The following is a 24,770-nucleotide window of genomic DNA, read 5'->3' on the forward strand; positions in this document are numbered from 1 at the left end:
ATGTGCGAAGGCAGCGCCAACAGGCTGCGTACCTTTCTGCGATGACGTCACCGAGGACGAACATGTGGAAACGGGTTCAAGGCGGAGAGGGTGCAAGTGTGTAGCTCATTTCAGACGTCTGAGGGCTCCCAGTAAAGGTGCTTGAGACCAATGGCTTTTGAAAACGTTTAGAAGAGCCAACAGGCTATTAGGAGCAGGATACGATTGCTTTGGCAGAGAGGTGTTGTTTTATTTACAGCGTCTAGACCAGCTCATAACACCCAGATGGGGCTTGTTTTTTATAATTATATACATTGACAGAGAGAGATTAGCCTGAGTAAAGCCCCTGTAATCTTACACAGCTTTTAAAAAATGATGATGCTTGTATTGCGAGCTAATTTTAGTCTAAATTCTGCTTAATATGCTACATCTAGGAACTACAGAAGATTTGCAGGACGTCAGCCTCAAATTTAATGATTTCACAAAAATTAGTCCCTAAATCTGGATACTTTGGGTTCAATATGTAATTAAACCAATTGGACAGTGGCAAGTATAGGAAACACACTTCAACCAGGCAAGGGACCATTTAAGCATTAAAATGGTGATCTGTGTTGCCATGTTTCATATAGAACCATTTCTTCTACTATATCCACCTTGAAGAACCCTCTTTTTGTAAGCTTGTATTTAAGCAAAAACTTGTCACAGCATGGTGACGTACATGTTTTGAATCCACACACACACACACAGACACACTCCTATTAGCTGGCCTTTTTTATAGGTTTTAATTTCCACAGAACACGCCTGTTTGACCAGCTTTGTGTGACGATTAATTACACACGGGGCATAAAATGTCCTAAAATGATTGCCACTATAATCTGTTGAAAGCTGGTGCCCAGGAGCCCCCTGTGACTGCAGGCCCAACTAATTGCAGCGCCTCTGCTGGTGGACCCAGTTAAGGGAGTGCCTGTGCTTTTGTGTCCTGATAGATGGGCTACACAGCTTGACTTTTATGTTAATTACAGAGGTAAATAATTCGTCCAAATTAAAAGCGTCGTACATTAAAGATTGGCAGTCTACGGGGTGGCTTGAGTGTGTGCCTCGTAATGCGGCCTGCACTTAGGAGAAGTAGGTTGTTGCACTAAACACCACATGCATTATGCTCAATCAAGAAAGGTGGTGGGAGCTAGATGCACACAGAGATTCTGGTTCATTTCTGCATTTCATCTATCATAGAATGAAACATGCATTATACAATCTCTATCTCTCAGAATAATACATGAAGATGCAGAATAATACATTCACCTTAGTGTAGGTTATTCCTTTCACTGTAACAAATCTTTAGTTTGTGGTTTTCCTTAGCACCTCTAGCCTCCAATAAAGTCACAGGGTTAACATGGTAGAGGCTGGTGGATGTTTGTGTCCTCTGGTTTTCCAGTAGCCAGCCAGTAACCAGATGGAGAATGACGAGGACTCCACCAGCCACTGAAGTGTGATGTCTCTGAAGTGTCCACAGCAGTGCCCTCTTTCACAAACCCCAGACTGTGTATTTAGACATGACCTGTCTGAGGTGATAACAGCTACAACAACAACACACACAACCAAATCGGTGGGTTTGGTAGGCCTAGGCGAGTGACATATCTCTGAAACACACAGACATTCTGCCTGTAGAGGTTATACAACTCTTGAGTCTTGAGGAGAAATGAAAGCTGCAAGAACTGATGTAATTACTGGAGGACTTGCCATGTTTAGCTATTATTATTATAGCAGAGTTATTGTAGCATAGAGAAGCAAACTCCCATGGATAAGCCAAGGACCTCTACTTTTTTGTGGATATTATTTGGTGAAATCAGGTAATATGTGTGTCTCTCTTTAAAGACGGCTGCTGCTGTAAAAGAAAATCCCACGATAACCTGTGATTTAGTTGGCCTATCAGTGGTTAGCGCATAATGGGTACCTTATATTTGGTATCTAAGATTGGTTAGCCAGTGAATGGGTAACCTATTTACCTGTAATCGGATCAATTTATGTTTAGTTAAACTAGTTAAAATTAATTGGTTGGCCATTGTATAAACAGTTAGCCTGTTATTCGATTGCCTATGATCATCTAACCTGTGGTTGTCAGGAACACTGCTGTCTTTCTACTTGCAGTTCTGACTATGCTTTGTGAACCTAGCTAACTAGCTAATCAATTTAGTGGCAAATGAGATTGAACTCCTTGGACGAGCCCTCTAGAAAAGTGAAAAAATACAGGATAAGATGACAACATCCTGCATCTAATAACTGGGGTTAAACATTTTTTGCACCCATATTCTAACTCATCTAATACCTCGAAAGCTCCTCTCAGGGGTCATCAAGTAGGCTCCTCCCTGACCCAGACCCACACCTGTGTTTCTCTGAATTAAGACCATGACATCTCCGAAAGGCTCAACAGTGAGGTCTGGCGTCCCAGATCCACTACCCTCCAAGCTGACTTTACAGAACTATCACTTAACCACCATCATAACTGTATATCCACACTGGCCTCCCTGGTGGCCAAGGCCGTACCTAGCTCAGTTGCATCAGTTCCATGTGGATTTTACTCACTTCAACAACACTATATCAACAGTATATGCAAAAAACAGCCTACATCCCCCACCATGCCACACCTACACATTCAATCAACCTCAGCCCTTCTTATCCACAACCAGACTAACTAGATCTTTCTGCTGCTTCTGATAGTTCCTTCACAGCTGCCCCCAGCACACAGCCTCTGTCTCTAAATTCAACAGTTATACTCACAGGATCAGTAAGTCACCTCTGCACACACATATACCTAAAAATAATTGACAAAAATCTCAATGATTGCTTTCAGATGGACCTGGCAACCTTTGTGTAAGCTCAGTGGTCAGTGCTTTATCCAATTGTTGTTTTGTGTGATGGCTCTACGCTTTGGCTCTACCTGAAGCGAGGGCAGATTATTATGGACTAAATGATCATGGCGCAACCTTGATGTACTGACATCAGTTTGAGATGAAGCTAAGGATTAAGGCCAGAGTGCTGCACATGTGGCTGCACATAAATACACTTTTGTTTTTCAGTGTGCCTCTGGTGGACCTTTCATTAGACATGAACAGTTGCATGTACGACTGGCACGGGCGTTCATAATGAGGAAGTTGGAATTTCATGCCATATTGCTTTATTCGTGAAAGAGTGCAATAGACTTTAGGAAATGCTGTAAATTGACCATTCATTTTGATGTGCTATGAAGACATTTGAATTATGTGATTTTACCACGTCGCCAATCTCACAGATCATTGCTTCCAGCATTCTTACATTGTTTGTTAAGATTCCTGTGATTCTTCAGCTGATGAATTCCCCTTCAGAGTCCCCGAAGGATGGAAGACAATCAGTTCTGCAGTTGCGCTTCCAGTAATATCTGTCAAACAAACCTAGATTAAGTTCAGATCAGAGGTGCCTGTGAATGAACGCTGGTGCCAGCACAAAGTATGGGTGAGACGCTTGGGATTGAATTTAAACAAATGGTTTGTGATTTTGAGTTTGGGACCAGCACTAGCCCTGTAATCAGACGTGTTGTTTTATCACTGTAAAAAAAACAAAAAAACACACACACACACACATAGCTTCTTACTTCTAACAACTGCTGGACCAATGACGTGTTCCGTTGTGAGCAGGTCATCCCGGCAGATGAGCAGCAGCAACAAAACAGCAATCATCTTAAAGTGTGTTGCCAATATTCTCTCGAGATTTAGAGATCAGCATTGTAGACCCAATCGCAATGGTCAGAGTCGTCTCCCCCGCACTGTTAACACAAAGCACGTCATCCCCAAAACAAAAGGCGACATCTAAGCCCTTATTGTTGTCATGCCCCGAGGAGACAAAGCAAATGAACATCACTGCCCGCACGGAACAACTGTAACATGGGACAGAGCTGATCACAATGGCATGTGATAATTTTCGGACTTATCCCCAAGCAATTTCCTAAAGTCCTCGTGTCCTTAATTCCAAAGACAGATTACAATCTAAGGGCATTGCGGATTATCAATACTGACACTGTCCCTTGCTGATATTTTAAATAAGATGTGCATGCAAATCCTTGACCTTATTTTTTTCATTGTTGTAACGCTCAATCAGGCAAAGCGGAGATTTCCAGTATTTGTTCATTTGGCAGTGCTCCACTTTAATTTCTCTCTCTCTCTCTTTCTCCATTTACTGCTGAGACTCTCATACCTGCAAAGATAATAGAGGGAAATCAAGTGTTCCCATACCAAATATTTCACTTATCTGTGGTTTGCTGACATATCATACCATACCATAATTCCAGTCACGTTGTTAATAAATGGAGCCATTATTAGCTGTGTGATGATTATTAGGCGCATATTTGCAGTTTTACTTTACTGACTTATGTCATAAGGCTTAGAAGGGGATGTTTTCCGACACTGGGCTGCCTCGCCTCAAATATTAGACAACAGGCCTCAATTCTTGTGCCTTATTGTGTCAACCTTTTTGTTCAAGAAAGAACTGAGAGGATTTGGATTGATGGCTCTGGATGGATTATCTGCTGTTGTGATGCCAAGGGGAAACAAATACATGTCTTTTCTGTTTAATTACGCCTACACATGGTCAGATCTTTTGAATTAGCAGCATCACTGCTTCTCTGTGATTCATTACATTGTCAAATATAATTAATCCATGGAGGAAAATCACCCTCCCTTAATATTTCCTCCTTATTTTCATTCTCCCTCCTTCTTTCTCACCCTGGCCTCTGAAGCTAACCAGATTTAAACATGTCCTGTCACATTCTATGTCATTAAACAGATCAGGATGATCCCTGTCTTCGACACGGGGGTCACAAAAGGGAGAGAAAGAGAGGCGCTGCTTCTGTTGCTGATGAACTCTTCATGCTCTCAATGCAAATGGCATTTAAATGAGGAGAAAACAGCGGGCCAGTGAGACACACATATACACTCTCAGCATGGGATTGCATATGTGCAGGCATGCATACCAGAATTAATTCAGGGCCCTCACACTCGATTGGCCATCAGCTCTGGCCGCTGCCCTTCTCTGGCAGCATAATCGCCGCTCTGAGCGAATCAGGGGACTTGACTCTGCAGGCCAGAAAAGGCTCATATGCACTAATGCAGGGAAATTAATGCGCTCTTAGTTATTAAGCGTGGTTATTACAAGGGGGTTACATGCAAATTGAGCTATGTGGTGCGTGTGTGTGTGTCAGTGGATGTGCACTTACACCATGACCCCAATAAACAACATTTTATCAATGCAATTAAGTAATCCTATAATATAATGATATATTACAATAATATATATATATATATATATATATATATATATATATATATATATATATATATATATATATATATACATATATATATGACAGCAAGCACACATTGCATTACAGCTTCCTTAGTGTTGATCACTTGTGGGTGTTCTTGCTTTTTAACAGCCACATATATATATATATATATATGACTGTAAAAATGATGCTAAAATGCCTGAAATGCGAATAACCTCTCTGCCAGATGGATTGCCCTGTAATTCAGGATTTATCTGACATGTTCCCACACTGCTCACAGTTGAGTACGAGTGCCACCTAATGGCTGTTACATTTCTGCACATAAAATATGTCACAATGTGACTTCTCTGTGAAAATATATAATAATTTGTATTGCTTTCATGTCATAAATTTGCACTCACTACACATGCACCATTTTTTTTACACTATACACTATAGTGGTAATGCGCTGGTTGACCGTGTTTATCAACATGTGACCTTTGGTGCTACCTCAAATTGGACGAAGGGATTTAACATGGGCAGAGATTGCGGTGTTTCTGCCAATCCATTTGGAGCTCATTCCAGATTATGCTCTTATAGGAGTGAGGACAGATTTGCTCTAGTCCCAAGAGAGGTGTGCTAAAGCTGGATTATGTACTTGTTGGACGGCCACTTCATCAGACAGAAGTGGCCAACAGCTGTGGTCAGTTTTGATGAGATACTATCCAACTCATCTACTCATTCGTGCTTAGCCATTTTGACTGTTGAAAAATGTTATAATAGAGGATATCAGTGCCGTCTCCAGTATGGTAACTTTACAGTATAAGGTGGATTTCTAATGTTCACACAACAAAGACGTTAAAGGGTAGCGGTTGTGTTCAAATGAAGACAAAATAAAAAAGCTTGTTTTTGGACAGAAGTGATCTGAATCCTTATCATTTCTCATTGCATTGTGCTCCATGTAATGAATGAATAATAAGCCTTTAAAAGTCATTACTAAAGACACTACTTCAAATCAGAAACAGTGAACATCATCAGTATTCACTGGTCCGTGCATAGATTTAGTAACTCAATTCACTATCAGATTAGCCAAAGATCTTGTCTAAATGCTACAAAAGAAAAAACACTCAAATGTCCATTTGAAAGAAAGAAAGAAACCCAAGAAGACCTCCAAGCAATCCTTTGACAAAGGTGACTTTTAGAAACCAGTGTCTGTGTTCTGGAGAAACAGGCCGAAGGCCAAAATAACAAAATGTCGTCAGCCGCACCCAAATCCCTGATATATTAGTTGATAACTTAATTATAACTGAATAAACGCACAACACTGACAATAATATAACCAGATATTTTGCCAATTCAGTGTCGAAACTTTGACAAGTTCAGGTTTGATAATGAGGCCTGAAACCCTTTGATCAGGCACTACTCAGGTTGATGGACAGTTTCCTTGGCAGAAGGCAGACCTTGACCTTTGGGAATCTGGGAAGCCCATGGCAGAATTGAGATGATGTAAGAACATGCCCCTTCTCAAAGTGACACTGATCTCAATGGGTCTTGTGCTGCCTGCTGCTGCTTGCCACTACTTCTGTGGTTTGCTGCTATTTACAGAGAATGCACACTTAATATCTTAGCAGTCCACATGTTCTCTGAATGCTGTAGTGTTTATGTAAGACAGATGTGGCCTGAAGAACAGAGATAAAGCTGATGCTTTATTTGTAATATTGTTATTGACAGTGCATGGTCACATGCTTACTCTGCTATTGTCATTGTTGTTGTTGTTGTTGTCATTGTTATCATACAATACATTTATAGTAGATTTATGAAACAATCTTTTTTTTATGAATGATTATTTGCATAATTCCAAAGATTTAGTGTTGTGAAGTCAGATGTAGAATGCAATGTATTATTATATTCATCTACTCAAAAGAAATGAATCAGATGTCATTAAAGGTCAATGCTTTTCCTTGAATCCTGCAAACACTTGTTAAGGCTCTTGTGTACCTTAGTGTTTTATATTGACGCTGCTGCTGCTGCTGCTGCTATTGTTGCTGACCTTCTCATCGTTGCTGTTGCTTTCCCACTTGACCATGGAATGCAGATGTTGGTGTTCCTGTATTCCCTCAGTGAACAATTATTTATTTTATGGCAGATTTTTTTATTCATGGCTTTTATAGCAGAGATCATGTTCGACTGTCAGATCATTACAACATCATCTATGTGTGTTGTACAACATTCACACCTAGATTCAAAGACACTGTGCTGCTTGCAGATCAGACTCAAAAAATATGTACGAGTTGAGGCATGAAGACTAACTGTCCATATTGAACTAACTTACAACAGTCTGCCTACCAAAACTATTTAGCCGAGAGTGGTCCTGTGGTTAGAAATTGCCCATAGATGAAGGGCTAGAGGATAGCGGAACTGATCAGGGATTTCATGCTCTGTGTCTCAAAAAAACTTGAATTGGACTGGAAGATCACTTTGCTTTTAACAAGGCCACCCCCACAGGCCACAGTTACATACACAGCCCTCGTGTAAGTGGCAGAGGTAGAGGCATAGCTACACTCAAAATAGCACTGGGTTAAAAAAATGAAAAAATGGCCTTGCCCCTGAGCGACCTTATCTCCAGTTATGAACCATCATGCCTACTAAGATCACAGGTTGCTGGCTTTCTATTAATACTCAGAATTATGAAACCTACTGCAGGGGTGGAGCATTTTCACAGAAGGCCCCCCAGCTTTAGAACAGTCTTTTTATCATTGTTCGGGGCTCAGACAGAGTCTCATTCTTTAAGACTGAAAGCAAACTTGGTAAGTCAAGCTGTGGGAAGTTAATCTGCAGGTTCATGGACGTAGAGGATGTTGGTAAGGTGAGTTGCTGTTGTCTCACCACTGTGGACCCTGGTGAGAAGGAGTGCTGATTTCTAGGGAATCCTTATGTCTGTGCTTTCGTCTGGCTGTCCCTTTTGGCTAGACTGTTAAAGCAGCGTCTGACTGCACTCTTCTGTAACTTACATATTGTGTTCAGTCACCTTTGTGACCTTTGTGTTTTCTCCTTTGTTAAACCACCTCCTGTCCTTCTTGATGCTGGTGTTAAGATCAGTGTTGACTTGGTGTCCGTGCTACTGCTGTTCAGACTGATTCTGTCACCACAGAGTCACCTGCATGCACCATTCACCCTCCAGCTGTACCGGAAAACCTCACCAGTAAGGGAACCTCAACATGCTCCACTCATCCCACTGATAAGACTGATCCCGGCATAGACTCTTACTAAAATACACTGGCTTGCTTACTTGAGGCTCAAACTCAAAACTGTAAGGCTGATTTGTGAAAATGATTTGTGTTTATATATATTGCATACAGGCCTATCAAAGGAAATTATCACTGGTCATTATCACTTGAACGCATTCTACACCATATCTGTCATTAGAGAGAGAAACAGCTTCTTACTCATAAAAGATATTATTGCCCTGAGGCAGACATTTTCAACCTCATTCATTTGTGTTCATCACTGTTTTAATTTACGATTTTAATCATCATTCTAATTCATTTGAAAAACACTGAAAATGGAACAGCCCTGGTTTTCATAGAGAGACTCACGGTGACTAACTGCCCTCTATGTAAAAGCTGGCTTCAAATCTAAAAGCATTTACTTGTTCAAGTTGTACTAAAGGCCCTGTCGCTTATCTTTTACTCAAAAATATTTTAATGCTTTGACCTTCAACAGAGTTGAAGTGCTTAATTATACTGGAGAACACATTGCAAGGGCTCTGCAGCCGTTTTTTCCAAACAGAATGTCACTGGATTCTTCATATTCAAAAGGTCCACCTTTGTGGACTCTCCTTTTGGCTCATCTCAGGGGTTTTCTATTGGTTCAGATCAGGGTACTGAAAAGGCCAAGCTTTTGACTCCATGAAGTCCATGATACCCTGTATTTAAAAAAGCTGTCTGAGGCTTTTGAAAGAAAACCGCACCACAACCTCACATATCCACTATCCTAATTTACAGTAGGCATAAGGCATTTTTCTGCATGGCTATATCTGTGTCTATGAAAAAACCTACATCCAGTGTTTGCTGCTAAAAAAGCTTTAGATCAGCGTAGAATAAGTTCTCAATGGTGTTTAAGTAATGTCTGTCAAACTGTAAAAGCTTATTTATGGGGTGTCTAATTGTAGAGATGTTCTCACCTAATGCCACCCCGAGCTGTGATCCTTGGAGATTTGTTGGGCACTTAAGCAGTCAATTTAGACATATGTCCTCCTCCAGATTTTTAACATTATAAGTTAACACCCCAGAGAAACGGAAGTCATGGCTAACCATTAAACGTTTTCTTTATTGCTCAGGCTAACTTCAAAACATGAACTATAAATTGCAACACATGAGCATGACTGAAGCTGGATAGCCATCAAGCCAATCCAAAATCTATCAATCTATCAGTTTACTTACTTTCCTACCTCCAGGGGTGGGAAGTAACAAAGTACAAGTAAAGTCAGCGTAATATTTGTTGGAACACCCTTTGCAAACAAAACCTGAAATAAATTGCTTCCTGTAGCCATGAATGACTTTCTCACACTGCTCTACTTTGGATCATTCTTTTTTTGCCAACTGCTGCAGGTCTCTCAGATTTGAAGTATGTCTTCTCTCAACTGCTGTTTTGAGATCACTCCACAGGTGTTGTATAGAGTTTATATCTGGACTCATTGCTGGTCACTTCAAAACTCTCCAGTGTTTTGGCCTAAACCATTTCTGGGTGCTTTTTGATGTATGCTTTGGGTCATTGTCCTTCTGGGAGACCTATAACAGAGGCCCAGATTTGCGACACTGGGCTCTACATTGCGCTCCACAATTCTCTGGTAGTCATTAGAGTCCATAATGCTATGCAGTCAAGCAGAATCCAGAAGCAGTAAAACAACCCCAAACCATCTCTGAACCTTCACCATGTTTCACAAAAAGGATGGTGTTCTCTGAAGGCCTCATTTTATTTCTGTAAATAGTAAAATTATGTGCTTTACTCTTTACGTTTTGGTCTCCTCTGTCCGCAGATCATTCTCCCAGAAGGACTGTGGCATTCTCAGGTATGTTCTGGCAAACTCCAGTCTCTGTGTCATCAGTGGGGTCCTCGTGGGTCTCCCACTATAATGGCCTATTTCTATCAGACAGTGACAGATAAGTGTGAGCTGACACTGATGTACCTTGTGTCTACAGGTCAGATCGAATTTTTTGAGGTTGACTGAGGTTCTTTAGCCATCATTTGACCAATCATTCGCTGTAACTTTCAGACCATCAACATTTCTCTTCCGTCCACGTCCAGGGAGGTTAGCTACAGTGCCATGAGCTGTAAACTTCCCAATGACACTGCACTGTGCTGTCCACCATTTAAACCATTTCGGCTCTCACATCTTTGGACAATTCATTGATCAGATTCAACTTATTTCCTTTACTTTTTTGTGGTATTCCAATGCAAACAAAGGAAATAAACACGCAAACACCAAATATTTGTAAATGCAACAAACATCTGGGCAGTGCATTTTCTGAAAGAAAGGGTCTGCAAGGGTCTAAATATGTTTGCCCATGACTGTATTAGTGGAGGTGTATCTGAGGTTGCACTGGCAGATATACTGCAGACCTTAATTAGGTGTTCATACATTAGAGCTGTAACGGAGCTGATGCACATGGGTTTTTACAGTTATTACATTTGTCACTACATTTGATAGCCTGGTATAACTGCAACTGTTTAGTCTACTGTTTTTTCAGCTATTATACTCAGTGTAGTCAAAGCCATTTGCACAAAGCTAGCTGAACCCCATAAACAACCTATGGCCCGCCGGTGGGCCGAAACTCAGTACCAAAGAACAGCCCCACCAGTTTGTACAGAAGTCCCTGTAGTTACTGAGTAACAGGTGTATAATAAGTGTATAATGTTAATATTGCCAATGTGGTACAGTAAATAAACAGTAAATAACTGGACACAACTGCACTGAACATGCAGTTAAAAAGAAAAGGAGAGGTTCTCGATTTTGATGTTGAAAAAAAAGAACCACTAAAACAAGATTTTAGTAAAACAATTACAAGTTTACAATTACAAATTGCAAGCAGACCTGAATGAAAAGACAGAAACAGGGTATTAGCATGAGTCACAAGTTCAGGATTTCAGAGCTGAGAATATACTCACATACTGTTGACATCCATCAGGAACTTGTGGCACCTCCACCTCTAAAAGTCTATTCAGGTTATATTTTAATAATAAGCTATTGCAATTATTAAAAATGGACATGTTTTTTTTTACTCTGAATATAAAAATCTCAATGTTTCACTCAGTCATCACTCAATAAGAAATATCATGTTGTAGTAATTGAGTTGAATTACAAGCCCCTTTTCACTTTACCTTTTTAATTTGCTTTTTAATGTACTTTTTTACTTTTACTTTTCACACCTCTCAACTTTTATTTATTTATTCTTTTTTTTTTTTTTTTCTTTAATTTCCTAAGAGTGCTTGTGCTTGTAAATGAGGCTGGGCCCTATACTGCAGTCTGTCGTTTAATGCTGTCATTCGTCCTGCTAACGCAAGATGGCGCCACCTCCTTCACATAACCAGCTCGTGAACAACAAACGTTTGGAGGTGCACACTTCAAAGTCCTAGTGCCCAATACCAACCGGAACTAGCTACAATACTTAAGACGTCAGTGTCTGAGGTTCAGCGTAACTCATCCTTAATGTGATGCACTAGTCATTACTATTACTATTATTTTCCGTTGGTTTAATGTCGATTAGATAAGCTATGCGCTGCTGAACCTCAGCTCATCTTGGCGTATCTCCTAAGCTCCCAAATCATTACAGCACCTCAAAATGAGAGGGGCTGCAGCTAGCTAGTGTGTATCCATAGATATATCCATATATATATATAGATGTGTGTGTGTGTGTGTGTGTGTGTAAAGTTGTGTCTCGCAGTGTTCCTGACCGCAAACAGTTAACAGACCTTGTTTCCATCCCAAATCCGCGCCCATCATAAGCCTTGGACACCATTACGTCAGCGTCGAAACACCGGACTGAAAAAGCCGTTTTCACACATGCGTGAACCTCTACCAGGGAGGGAGAAGCCTGCTCAGTCTGAATAGACCTGCGACACACAGCGGCTTGTCCTCTGAGCTGAGCTGACCCTTTCCTCTGCCCTCACTGTTTTGCTCCACATTACAAGAAAGAGCCCCTCGGTCGGTCGGTCCGAGACGCATCACGCACTGACAAGTCCTGCGCGACGACGAGCATGTCCGCGAAGCCCAGCGAGGAGCCAGGCTCAGAGGGAGGGTGGTACGGAGACGATTTCGAGCAAATGGATCGATTTGGCAACGCCACGGCCGGGCTTGGCGACCCGGAGGATGGGCGAGCCGAGCGGCGAGACGAGCCGAGCGAACACAGGCAGCTCTTCAGCCACGCCGAGAGCGACCGGCAACCGCTCCCTGTTGTCATGGAAACTGCATCTACAGGTCATTTGGCTAACGGGCTAAGTTTTGTGCTACTCTTTGAACACAGGGATGCTTTGGGTGTCTGCTTAGTGCTTTTCGACGCGCCTGGGGACATTGCTCCCGTGGCTGGCTAGCTGCTGTACTTCCCGAACACCGTCCCATCCCGCTGCAGCCGTGGTGTAGCAGCACCACCACCAGCAGCAGCAGCAGCAGCAGCAGCTCCGTAGTTAACTTAGCTAGCCTGCGATCGGCTGTGGCTGGCGTGCTAGCTAACTTTGCCCTTCGTTTAAGGGCCTTGTGTGGACAAGCACCAGCAGGGTGGCTCGCTAGCTGTTATGTCGTGTGGACCTCACTTCAAAACTGTGAATTTAGCTAGCTAGTTTAACAGAGAAGAACTTGGTAATGTTGTAGTCTGCAGGTCGATGGGCTGTCGGGCTGTGTTTTGCTACAGCCAACGCTGTTCAGAAGGTGCGCTTGCTCTTCAGAGACTAGTCTTAGTGGCTTAGTGAACACCTAACTCCATGGACCACAGGCCTACAAGTCTGTATGGCAAGTTAGGAGTCAGGGGATGATGCTAGGCCTTAGCTGCCTGCCTCTGTAAATGATAGTGGGCTATGTTGTGCTGTGATGCTGAAGGACTTGGCGCTCTAATCTGTCTTGTTCTGTCAGAGCAGAAGGTGTGGTAAGCGTCAGCGGCCTTCGCTGTTCAGGACAAGGATCCTAACCTCCATAACAGATGAGAAAAAGCTTAGTTTAGGAACGAGGTAGTGGCTGAGCTGTCTTGTCAATGACCCAACCACTGCTGATGGTTTTCCTCAAGAAGAAAGTCCCAATGTTTTACTCACAATTCATGTTGGCCTAATGCCCAGGCCACAGTTAACTACCCAGACGTTTAACTGTCTGCTTCTGAGCTGCGTTGCGTTCTCATGTATGCTGATCATGTCATGTACAGTAGAAAGATATCTATTTGTTTTACAAACAAATAATAATAATAATAATAATGTTTTTTCCTTGTGTGTTTCATAGACAAGATAAAATTATCCTTTATTAGTCCCACAGTGAGGACATTCTCAAATTTACATAGGAAGTGTACATGGGAGTACATAGGAAGTGAGGACAGTAGTTATGATGGCTTTTTATTTGACAGCTTCCCACTTCTTCTGAAATTGATCAGCCTGTTCTGACTTTGCCAACCAAGGATAAATTGCTGATATTTTCGATGTTGCATTATTAGGGTGCTTATGAATTGGCCCGTGTTGGGCTATGGGCTATTTGACACCAGATTCAAATGGTAATGGATATGGATGAGCTCATTCTCTGGCCCTTTATGAGTTTAATCAGAAGGGCCACAATAAAAATGAGCTTTGCGTTTTTTGTCCAGTCAGTTACAAGAAACATGTTCCTTTTTTTTCATGTTTATTTTTTCATTTTCAATTTTTTGTTTACTAAATGTGAAACAAGTAGTATGAGGACTGTCGAAAATTCGGTCATGTTGTTGAGCATACTGAGTATATTATCGCTACCTATAACACCTATAATACTAAACATCATTTGATTACAAAGAAAACATAGCCTAAAAATAGTACACAGATTTGGGTTGTGTTGTTGTATATCATGTAAATGACATGTGAGTGTCGTAAATTTATATTTGTTCTATATCGCTCACATTCATACTGAATATAATCCAAATAAAAACGATAGAAAAAGATATCTTAGCGAGTGCTTGGGCACATCTCGTGCGAAGCTGACTAGCCCATGCCAGTTAGCTCATTGCCTGAAGGGCCATCATGTGCAGTCTTGACATCAGAACATTCCACCAGCCATTGCCGAAGCTGTGACTTTGTGTTTCTTGTTTCAGCTGCAGTTTGTGTGCTGTGTGCATGAGTGCTGTGTCTTGAGCTTACATCATGGTCTTGACTGTTTAATATGACCATGCCTGGCTGAAGTGGACCAATGACAAACTTTCATCTGCCATTCGACTGGAGGCTTTAACAGAGCTAATATTATAATGAGATAAGTTCACTTCTGTCCTTCCAGTTTCCTTTTCTCCCTCAAACAGATCACAGTGTTTTGCTGTTAACTCAGGATCTGTTAACTGTTGTCCTCAGGATGAGTTATAGGTTGCTGACCTTCCGTTTTATTTGACTATTAATACATTTTCACAAGTTGTAAGTAAGCATGTGTTTCCTGTTTGTTACGTAAAAGAACGAGATAAGGGATTTCCTGTTTCCCTTTTGTCTTTATCATATAATGGACCTGGATTTTAGCACTTTACAGTATTTACAGTTTTGCCTTTTTAAAGCATAATGATCAATACTTTTTTATTGCGCCAGAGTGCATTGAGAAACATCCTACATTAAAACCTAATGTAATTTACTGCACAACGATGTCTCTGAATAATAGTGTAATGGTGGCTAAAGACTGTCTGATCAGTATTCTGTCAGGGCTGGTGCAGTTAAACAGGAAGTGAAGGAACCCAATGGAAATGTGGGCACATTGGGACACCCTGACTACATATCACTGTCTTGTTCATTGTTTTATTTGTTCAAACATTGATGACATGATACACACATTTAAGTCAGAGACCACACTCTTTTCCACATAGAAGAATAGATATAAGATAATACACTGGCATAATAAAGGAAAAGCATTAATGATAATGAAGTCTGGACCCTTAACAAACCCTTCCCATGAGATAAACAAAAGCTAAACATCTTAGAGAGAGAGTGAAAGAGAGGGGAAAGAAAGTCAAGCTCCACTTCTACTTTAAATACACAGATGTTTCTGTCCATATATCCACTGTGGACAACTCAACACTGTGGGTCTGAAAGGATGTGGAGGTGATTAGCAGAGACCCTTGCCGAGAAATGGAGACAGACAACAAGAGGAGTCTGTACCTTAACATCACTATGGTTTAATGTGTTTGGGATTACTTGGGTGGTGAAAAACTTGAAAGAAAATTCAAAGTTCTAAGACTAAACGTTGAAGGTATGGTACAATACTCATGGAAACTGAAATTGTGTCTCCAGAAAAGTATGGAGGCTGTAGTAATGGCAAAGACTGGACACGCAATATATAGAAATATTTTTTAGATATATACTCTTATTCCTAAAGCTGCTAAATAATAAATAACTTGTATTTCATGGCCATTTTGACTGGAAATGAAATAAGTGAAGCATGCCGTCTGACTTTTGCACAGTACTGTGTAATAAAGAACAAAGTGAGCACAGACATTAAAGCTCAGCTCAGATGAGAAAGAAAAGAAAATTGCTCATTCTCCCAATGCAGGAGCAGTTATATAATACTCTTTCAAATTGGGATCTTGCATGGAAACTGCTGCAATCTAAGTGAACTGGTTGTGCTGAGCGGCTATGAAGCCTGTAGAAAGCTCAGTATACACCACAAGAAGAACCTGCGCTTTTAAGTGCTTCTAATCAGCACCCATATTAATCAATACCTCAGAGTACACAAAGCACTTTGGCCTCAGTTATAGCCTCAGTTATAATGTTTTTCTTTGCCGGTTCTTCCAGTCTATTTTGTCCTATGGAAAATGGCACCCTGACAGCTATTCCCATAAATCTGTCTTGTATGGTAGTTAGTGAGTGAAGAACACATGTAGTGTGATAGATTGCTGTCAGCACATCTTATTCCAGGAGTCGAAAATAAAATCATAGCTTCACTGTTAGAAACTGAAAAAAGAATGTATGTAAGGGAAGTGGATTAAATGAATAAATGAATAGCTTTATTTATATTTATATTATCACTCATTAATGCTTTGTCTCTGTTGACATGTCTGCTCATCAGTAGGATTTAATGAACGCAGTTGTCCATTGCATTAGTTCTTTGCTTAGTACTGATTCCGTATTGGTGTACATCACACTCCCCCAACCATGTTAAAAATGCTCTAGATAGGTGACAGTTTCATGACAAAGGCCATGTACCACTATTACAAATCATGGGGAAATAGGCTTATGCCAGTTGATGGTTCACCATGTTACCATGCTAATTGCCCCCACTGACTGCCTCTAGTTAGCCTGTTAGGACTATGGCTTGTTCACAGTCCTCATTAGGAAAAGCCAGGTGAGCTTTTCCTAACAGTCAGCATCCCTGGACTCCTCTATCTGGACTCTTCAGATAGCTGTTTCCTCTGTGGAATTAAGAAATGACAGTTAATGGGAACAATGGAGGTCTGCTTGATGTCTGGAACACCAAGAAAGCTTTCAGAGCAAACTGCTTGTTGGGTTGCCAGTAATGCAAATCATATCCTGCGTTTGACTGCAAATGGCCTTCAGGAAAATTTAGCAGACTGTGGAGTGGTGGTTAACTATTCTACTATGCAGCGACACCTGCACAAATATGACTTTTGTGGAGGAGTCATCAGAAGAAAAGCGTTTTCTGTGTCCTCATCACACAAAATTCAGCATCTGGTGTTTTCAAATAGAACAAATAGACCTTTTTGACCACAGAGGAAAAAAGGGTGAGGAATTGTAATTAAAAGAACACCTCTCCAACTGTTAAGCATGGGAGGTGGATCAGTCATATTGTGGGCTTGTGTTGTAGCCAGTGGTGTGTGGATCATTGAACTGGTAGAGTGATTCATGGATTTAGTAGAATACCTCCAAATTCTGGAAGCTGAAAAAAGCTAAAACATGGCTTTTTGGGACTGGTTAATGATTCTGATACACCTGACACACATAATTCAGAATAAACAACCTCAAGAGACAAAAGGAGAGATAAATAAGTGAAAATGCCTCCAACCAGTATTAAAAGACTATGTGCTGGCTACATAAGGCATTTACAAGCTGTCACACATTTGCCAAATGGGGGAGTTGCTAGGTACTAACCATACAAAGTGCTTAAACCTTTGCTTTGGGCCCTTTTCCATATTTGCTTCTGAGGGCAATGTTCTATAGTGAGATATCAAAATAAATGGTTAAAAAATAACAGCTTTGGCTTGCAAGAAAAAATTGGCCATATTTTAGCTATGGCTATGGCTGCGAAGAGACACAGCACGGTAAAGTTCATGAAATACACTACAACTACAGCTTTTTACTAAACTGCTTTTATTTATGTTTGTTTATTTGACATATTGTCAGTGTACCGTGTATAAATGACTAAAACATTTTGTGCTCATGCTATTAGTAGTAGTTCAGAGTTTAACAAGCACAAAGCAATGTGGAATCCAATAGTGTTACATATTTACAGTTTTGCCTTGTCTTGTAAATGTATGATTTTGGAGATAATGATAATTAGTTTTGACATGGATGAATCAAAAGCAGTTGTGAATGCCCAGTAGCAGATAATCAGACCATTGCTTTACTACAGTGCTGTTTGTATGGCTAATGCCAGTGTGTGGGAAAGCAGTGTCACTATGGCTGCTATTACCATAGGACATCTTACATTCACAGTGCACTGAATCTCCTGGAGCAACTGTCTATAAGCCCTCTGTGATCTCCCTGCGGGGCGTACAGTAACGAGGCACTTTCTGTGTACAGAAAGAGACCTTTTGTGTTTTTGAGCTTATATCTATTTATAGTTTTACAGGAGCTGCAGGTGATGCAGTAGTTCCTCATCTGCGGATAGAAAATTACTCAAAATTAGTAATGGTTGGTGAGCAGCATCACAGCACATCCTGACACTGTGTGAGTGATTCTCATATGAGCAAGAGTCTAATGTTGCTGATTATTTAATAATCAGTTATTTTAATCACAAACAGGGACAGCATAATCAGTGTAGTGGAGAGTATCTGAATAGTAGTTTAGAAGAATCTGTCACTACCGATGTGTTTAGTCAGTGATTACATGTATCGTGATAAATATCGTGTATCACGAAAATGTATCGTGATAAATATCGTGTATCACGAAAAAAGTCTTTGAACATTGTGATATATTATTTTTACCATATCGCCCAGCCCTAATTCAGGTATAGTTCATGAACCACTGAACTCTGTAGCTCCTTTAAAGTGAATGTTGGCCTCTTCATGGCTTTCCTCACAAGTGCTCATAAGTCCCTGTTCTGATGCTTTGAGGGACAGCCTTGTCTAGGCAGTGCCTGGGTGGTATGATGCAGCCTCCATTTCCCCACAAGTTTTCTAGCATTGCTCATTGGGAAATCCAAACATCTGTGTATTATTTTGCACTCTTCTTCTAATGAAACTTATTTATTACTTATTTACCACTCTGAACATAAATGCAGACTTTTGTGTTGCAGGTTTTGGTTGGTGTTGTTTCCAGTTTTCTCTTTTGAGTTGTTTATTTCAAGGTCATTGTGCTTTATTCTAGGCCGGTCTCGTTTTTGTGATTTCTCTAGTGTGTATCTTTCTGAGTCCAGAGTGCTCTTGAGTATGTTTTTGACCACTGTCTATCTAGAGGTTAAAAAGTAACAAGGATTGTGACGCTTGGTTCCTTGCAGTGAAGCTTCTTTGCACTTGCAAACCGCTATCTCACTGCTACCACAGCATTACATTACTTGAATAAACTACAAGATACAGTTAACCTATAAAAAGAGACAGTTAACCTATATAAAGATACAGTTAACTTATTTTACATTTCTACGTATAACCCAACTTTTTGTGTTTGTAAACAAGGGCTTCAAGGGAAGTTATTAATAATTACATAATAATAAAAAACAGAAAAGCTTATTAAAGAAAAAAAAAAGCTAAATTCTTAAATCTTAAACACAAGGGCACATTTTAAATCTAAATTGAAGTCTAATGCGGTATAAAGAGTTTCATATGTTATACTGTAATGTATTCTTTATTGTGAGTAATATTATCTCAAACAATATGTCAGGTCTTTATGTTGACATGAACAGATACAGATATTTGACAAAAATTTGGCACTCTGTGTGTAAGTTGGAAGAGGAACTTAACCCTCTGTATTGAGAGCCAGTCAACCAGAGAATTGAATAGGGATGTCTTGATCTGATCCAGTGACATCTGGCATTCCTCTAGGTGACCTTAATAAGAGTAAGAATGAATAAGAGTTCATCTGACATTATTTCAGTGAGCAAAACTATACAACTATATAACTGAAAGGTGCTGCAATGTTACCATTTAGCAGCCAAAACAAGGTCCTAGTTTTAACTCTGGATTTCAACTTAAACAGGGTCTCAGATACATTGTGTACATTTCAACAGCAAAATGTAACTGCTGCATGATTTAAGGTGAAAGAGAAAAATCGAGGAGATATTTTATTCTGTTATATCCTTGTAGAAGACGTAACTTCCATCCATCTGTACTCTTGATTTATGCCTAGTTAGAAACCATACAATGGTGGAAAAAAATTGTTCTACCAGCAAGAGAACCACACTCTTCTCTTTGGTTCTAAACTAGCTCTGAATGACACAATCAGAACCGAGGATGCTAATGCTAATGCACTCACACACTTACACACAAGTGATCTGACTGCAGAGTTGTAAAGGAGCTGGGAGCTGAATGGTCAGATAGGTCAGTCAGACCGGATGTTAAACACTATAGAGTTTAAAACAGTCATTTAGAAAGTTGCTCCAAACAAAATAAATCTGTTTGGAAGAATTGAGTCTGATTGTAGAAAAAGTATAAAAAAAATAGTGAATTTTACTGGTGTTTACTACTGTGTAGTAGCATATATATAAGTATATATAAGTTGTGGGGCTGTATTATTTAAAGAAACACAGCCTCGGATCGGATAGAGGTACAGCGCAGGCCTCAGGGTAACACATGGAAACACTACCAGACTTTTCACAAGTGCAATTTTATCTTCACCACAAACAAAGCAACAAAAACCCTTTGTACACTTAGCAAGGGACTCAATGTCAGTGGCAGTTCCTAGCAGCATGGCTGCTCACAAAGCAGACAGACTGCTCACTGACTGACAACAGCCAGCTTCAATCTGTTGAATCATTATTCGCCCCAAGCTAAAAAACCTTCACCCAGAAGGCTTATTCTGTCTCATCTCTATTGACTGACTGCACTGAATCCTCTACAGATCAACACGGGTTAAGTCAAGGCTATTGATCTAGAGATGTGAGGTCATGCCTGGAACACAGGCGCACAGATGCTCATCGAGTGTGACCTTGCTTCTTCACATTTGCTTTAACAGAACCTGTTCCTAAGAAGCATTCAACATTCAAGCTCATTACTATGCTGCAAAGTTGTGGAGAATCTGATTTTCTTACTATTTTGAGATCCATATATGGAATTAAGCTGCAAAAACAACATGTTTTAAAGTAATTGCTTTTGGGATGTCAAGATATCTAATGCATTTGCCTAATGCATCATTGCCTGTTCAGCCTGCAGCGATAACTTGTGCATTCACATTGAAGTAGGGCTGGGCAAGAGGACAACATTTAGAATTATCGTGACAAATTAGATTACAGTCTGTCACAATATGCTTTATTACCAGTACTTAAACACCAACTAACTGTGTGTTTCATTACACAGAGAGATAAGAAGTTCTGGATAGCTGGATTTGGTGCAGTGTGTGAGTTTATAGGTTTGAAAAATAGTGCTCATAGTTTTTGAAATGGCACAACTGGTTCTGTTACTAATCAGAGGTCATGAAAATAAATATTGTGACATATTGTGTATTGTGAAAATACCGACCCCCTCACCCCAACCCCCGGGAGAGCAATGTGAAAAGGTGATAAAGTAAGGAAATATGAAATAAGAGATTAAATACAGTGAATCTAGGCTGCAGAACAAGCTTTGTAATAGTGCAGGGAAATGTGGTAAAATACTATATCACAATATTTAAAGAAATTTTTAGTGTTAATCACTAGGGATGAGTACAGACACCGATACCAACTCTGACTTAAATACCTGATAGATGGCTATAAATCCTGATATTTATAGCGTTCCACTTTTTATAGATTTGACTTTTTTATAATATCAAATTTAAAATTCAAATTGCCACAATGCAAAAACATGTGCACGGTTTGGAAGCATTATCTTGCTAAAGTCGACCAAACAGCTTTTAATTGGTGTTTAAAATTCACATTTCAGAGCAGTGAAAAAACACCAGTTTAGAAACAGAAAAATGCTTCTTGAGCAATTTTACATTCAGATACTCTATGTAAAAGCTACTAAACTTCAATGTTTGGCCTTTAAACAAGCTGCTTAAACTCAACGATTGGTTTCAGAACCAAAAAAAACACCACATGGAAACAAAAAGTGCTGTAAATGTAAAAGTTCCATGAAACACGATTTCCGGATGAAACCGGATTTCCATTAAATCCGATCCATTTATACACATGGCATCTTTTCCGCTCTGAAAGATACAAGCTGTACAGAGCTGGGACAGTAACGTTAGCTGAGGGAACTTTGCCTTAGCGGTTGTTTGTTTACTTTGTGTAAATTTCACATATTCACAATAGTCACATATGATCTGCTGTGGCTTTCTGTGGTCTTGTTATGGCTTTAATTACTGTTAGCATGCTGCATGGTGTGTTGAGGTGCACTGTGGAATTGAAAAGTGCTTGAAGTGATGAAGGGCCTGCATTCGCAGTGGTGTGGGTGGTGTTTTAACCGTATTATGGATCCGAATATTAGGATCCTCTCCAGACAGTTAGATTGGACCAGATTAGCTCTTTTTAAGCAGTGTTTTATTCTATACATCATCTTGGTTGTCCATACAGACTTTGCTTGATGTTTACTAGTAGTTTTGGTATCATCCATACATTTTACAATGTGTTCCTTGGGACTTTAATCGATTAGTTAGGGATAATTAGAAATTATCGTAGCTGCATGTGGTGAGTTTCCCGTTCTCAAATGGCTAATTACGCCTCATCTATTTCACTGAAAACGACGCACTTTGTGGATGTATAAGTGGTGAGTGACAGCTGTGAGGTGACGCTCACCCCCACTGTTAGTATGCCCCTCCATTTGTGCATGAATAATGAGTGGACAGACAGGAACATGAGAGGGGCAGTGAACCAGAATGGACCTGCAAAAAGCAGTCTATCCAGCTTCAGCTCGTACTCTTCAAGGACACAAAGTGACAACAAAGACAAGTGTGTCAAAGTGCACCTGCACTAAAGCATTCGAGATGTTTGATTCAGTCACCTTACGTTGGTTGTCTACTTGAATCTCCCTGAATGTATGACATCAACCAATCTGGCAGTGAGAGTGCTTGTACATTTTTTTCTGCAAGGCGGATGAAGCCAGTTACCACATTACAGCATTTTCAAACCGCTGCTGACCCGTAGTTAGAAAGTCAGTATGCACTTGGAGGAGAGAGCAATGACACATCTTCTAGATGCCTCACTTAAGAGCCCTGCTTTTTACCATTAGACAGCTAGAGTCATTATTGTTTGGCGCTACAGTTTGAATGAGCTTATGTAATTACAGAATTAATTCCATATTTATGTAATGAACTACATTTAGATTTCATTTATTTAGTCCCCTTTGGATAATATGTACCGTTTCTACCTTTTTCCTCCTGTTTAAATGTTTTAACAATGTCTAAAGCATGGCAACAATTTTAATGAATGGTTTTCCCTTACGCAAAACAACCCCGTAAAAAGCCTTGTTACTGATATACCCGAGACCTGGCCCAAGACAACAAGAAAGACACTATGCGAACCACAATGAAAGTGCTTTTTCACGAGGGAGCAACACGTAGAATCAGCAGATTTTAAACAGTGCTATGCTTTACATGGCTACATTAAACACACAGCAGAATGACCCACTTTGTGTGCTCACAGTATTGTTTGGATCGGTAAACACTTCTTATTGTTCTACTAAACTAGAGTAGTGGTACAGGGGACATGATACTAATTGTGCTGGGCTGAACGATGTACTCTTAAGGTGGTTTTACACATTTTACAAATACATGTTTGAGTCAGATACAATAAAAGAACTGCCAGGCTGGTTTTAGCCGCATTCGATCCACACAAAGGGATTTCAACTGTGGCTTTAGTGGGGTGTCTGCAGCTGTGAGTGAGGTCCGTATTGCAATCTGGTAGTTAAATAATGAACTGCAGCATTATGTGACCTCGTGCAGATCTGTAGCAACTCGCAAAATTGCATATTTGTGTTGAAAATCGTCCGATTCTGATACATATCGGCCAATCGATCCTTCTCTACCCACAACTGCATATTTTCTTCAAATCATGAAATCCAATATCTCTTTTCAAAACTGAAAATTTTAGAAAAGTTTAGAATTCACATCCAAAGAATTTCTCTGCAACTGCAACTTTGAGGTGTCACACAAAACTCTGTGACTTCAGTGTCTGCAGTATGAACAGTAAGAGTCTGTTTTCCAATACAGTGTTATGATGTTCTTTCAGCTCCCTTCCCACTTGGTTTCATTTTCAGACAAACAACAAAAGCATTCAGGCCAGAGACCCATTGAAGAAAGCAGTGCTGCTCTACTGTAAGTAGAGTGTTCCTTCCATTTTGCCACATCTCCTGGCAGCATTTGTTTCTGACAGTGCGATAGCAAAGCTGTGTTTACAGCCATCCTGAAGTCTCTGTCCCCTGACAGAGGGGGTTACTGGAAATACGCCCAGTTAATGTGCACACTGTGCATACTGTCAGACCTTTGAAAAAGCGTCTGTGATGGCTACCACGTTCAGAGTTCCCTTATTATAAGGGCTTCCTTTCTTAGGAAGCCCTAATAAAAAATGCACAGGTAACACCCCAGGGTGCTCCCGTAATTGTTTTTGTCTCTCCAAAACAGCCATTAATGTGGGAGCCTGTTGTCAGTCAAACTCTGAGCCGGTGAATCGTAACCTACACAGAGGAATCGCTTTGTTTTGAAAGTCTTTGCTTCAGTGCCTCAGTGAGCCGCATTCATTAGAGAGGCTGCCATGCTTTTGAATACAGGCCCTAATGAAATACAACATGATCACAGTCATCTAGGCTTGAAAATATGTGTTCTGTCTCACATAGAGAGACACACACACACACACGCACATCCTGAAATGTGCAAGCATTGAAAAGTATAAGAAAAACGACTGGACAAACACTATAAGATAGTAGGAGGAGGAGGGTGTATTTGAAATGCCTCCAAAACAACCATTAGCTCTGACTCAAAGTGACTGCCATGGCTTTTCAAGGGC

General features: G+C 40.3%; 1 protein-coding gene across 1 annotated transcript in view; it reads left to right on the plus strand.

Moving 5' to 3' along the window:
- Positions 1-12,290: 12,290 nt before the first annotated feature.
- The window catches only part of rtn1b (reticulon 1b), a 59,900-nt gene continuing 47,420 nt past the window's right edge, over positions 12,291-24,770 (plus strand). The window contains exon 1 of the mRNA XM_072682738.1: positions 12,291-12,749. Within this exon, the coding sequence (XP_072538839.1) occupies positions 12,530-12,749 (220 nt within the window). The 5' untranslated portion in view covers positions 12,291-12,529. The remainder of the gene's footprint in view (positions 12,750-24,770) is intronic.

Source organism: Salminus brasiliensis, chromosome 1 (genome assembly GCF_030463535.1).
Source record: "Salminus brasiliensis chromosome 1, fSalBra1.hap2, whole genome shotgun sequence".
Classification (NCBI taxonomy): Eukaryota; Metazoa; Chordata; class Actinopteri; order Characiformes; family Bryconidae; genus Salminus; species Salminus brasiliensis.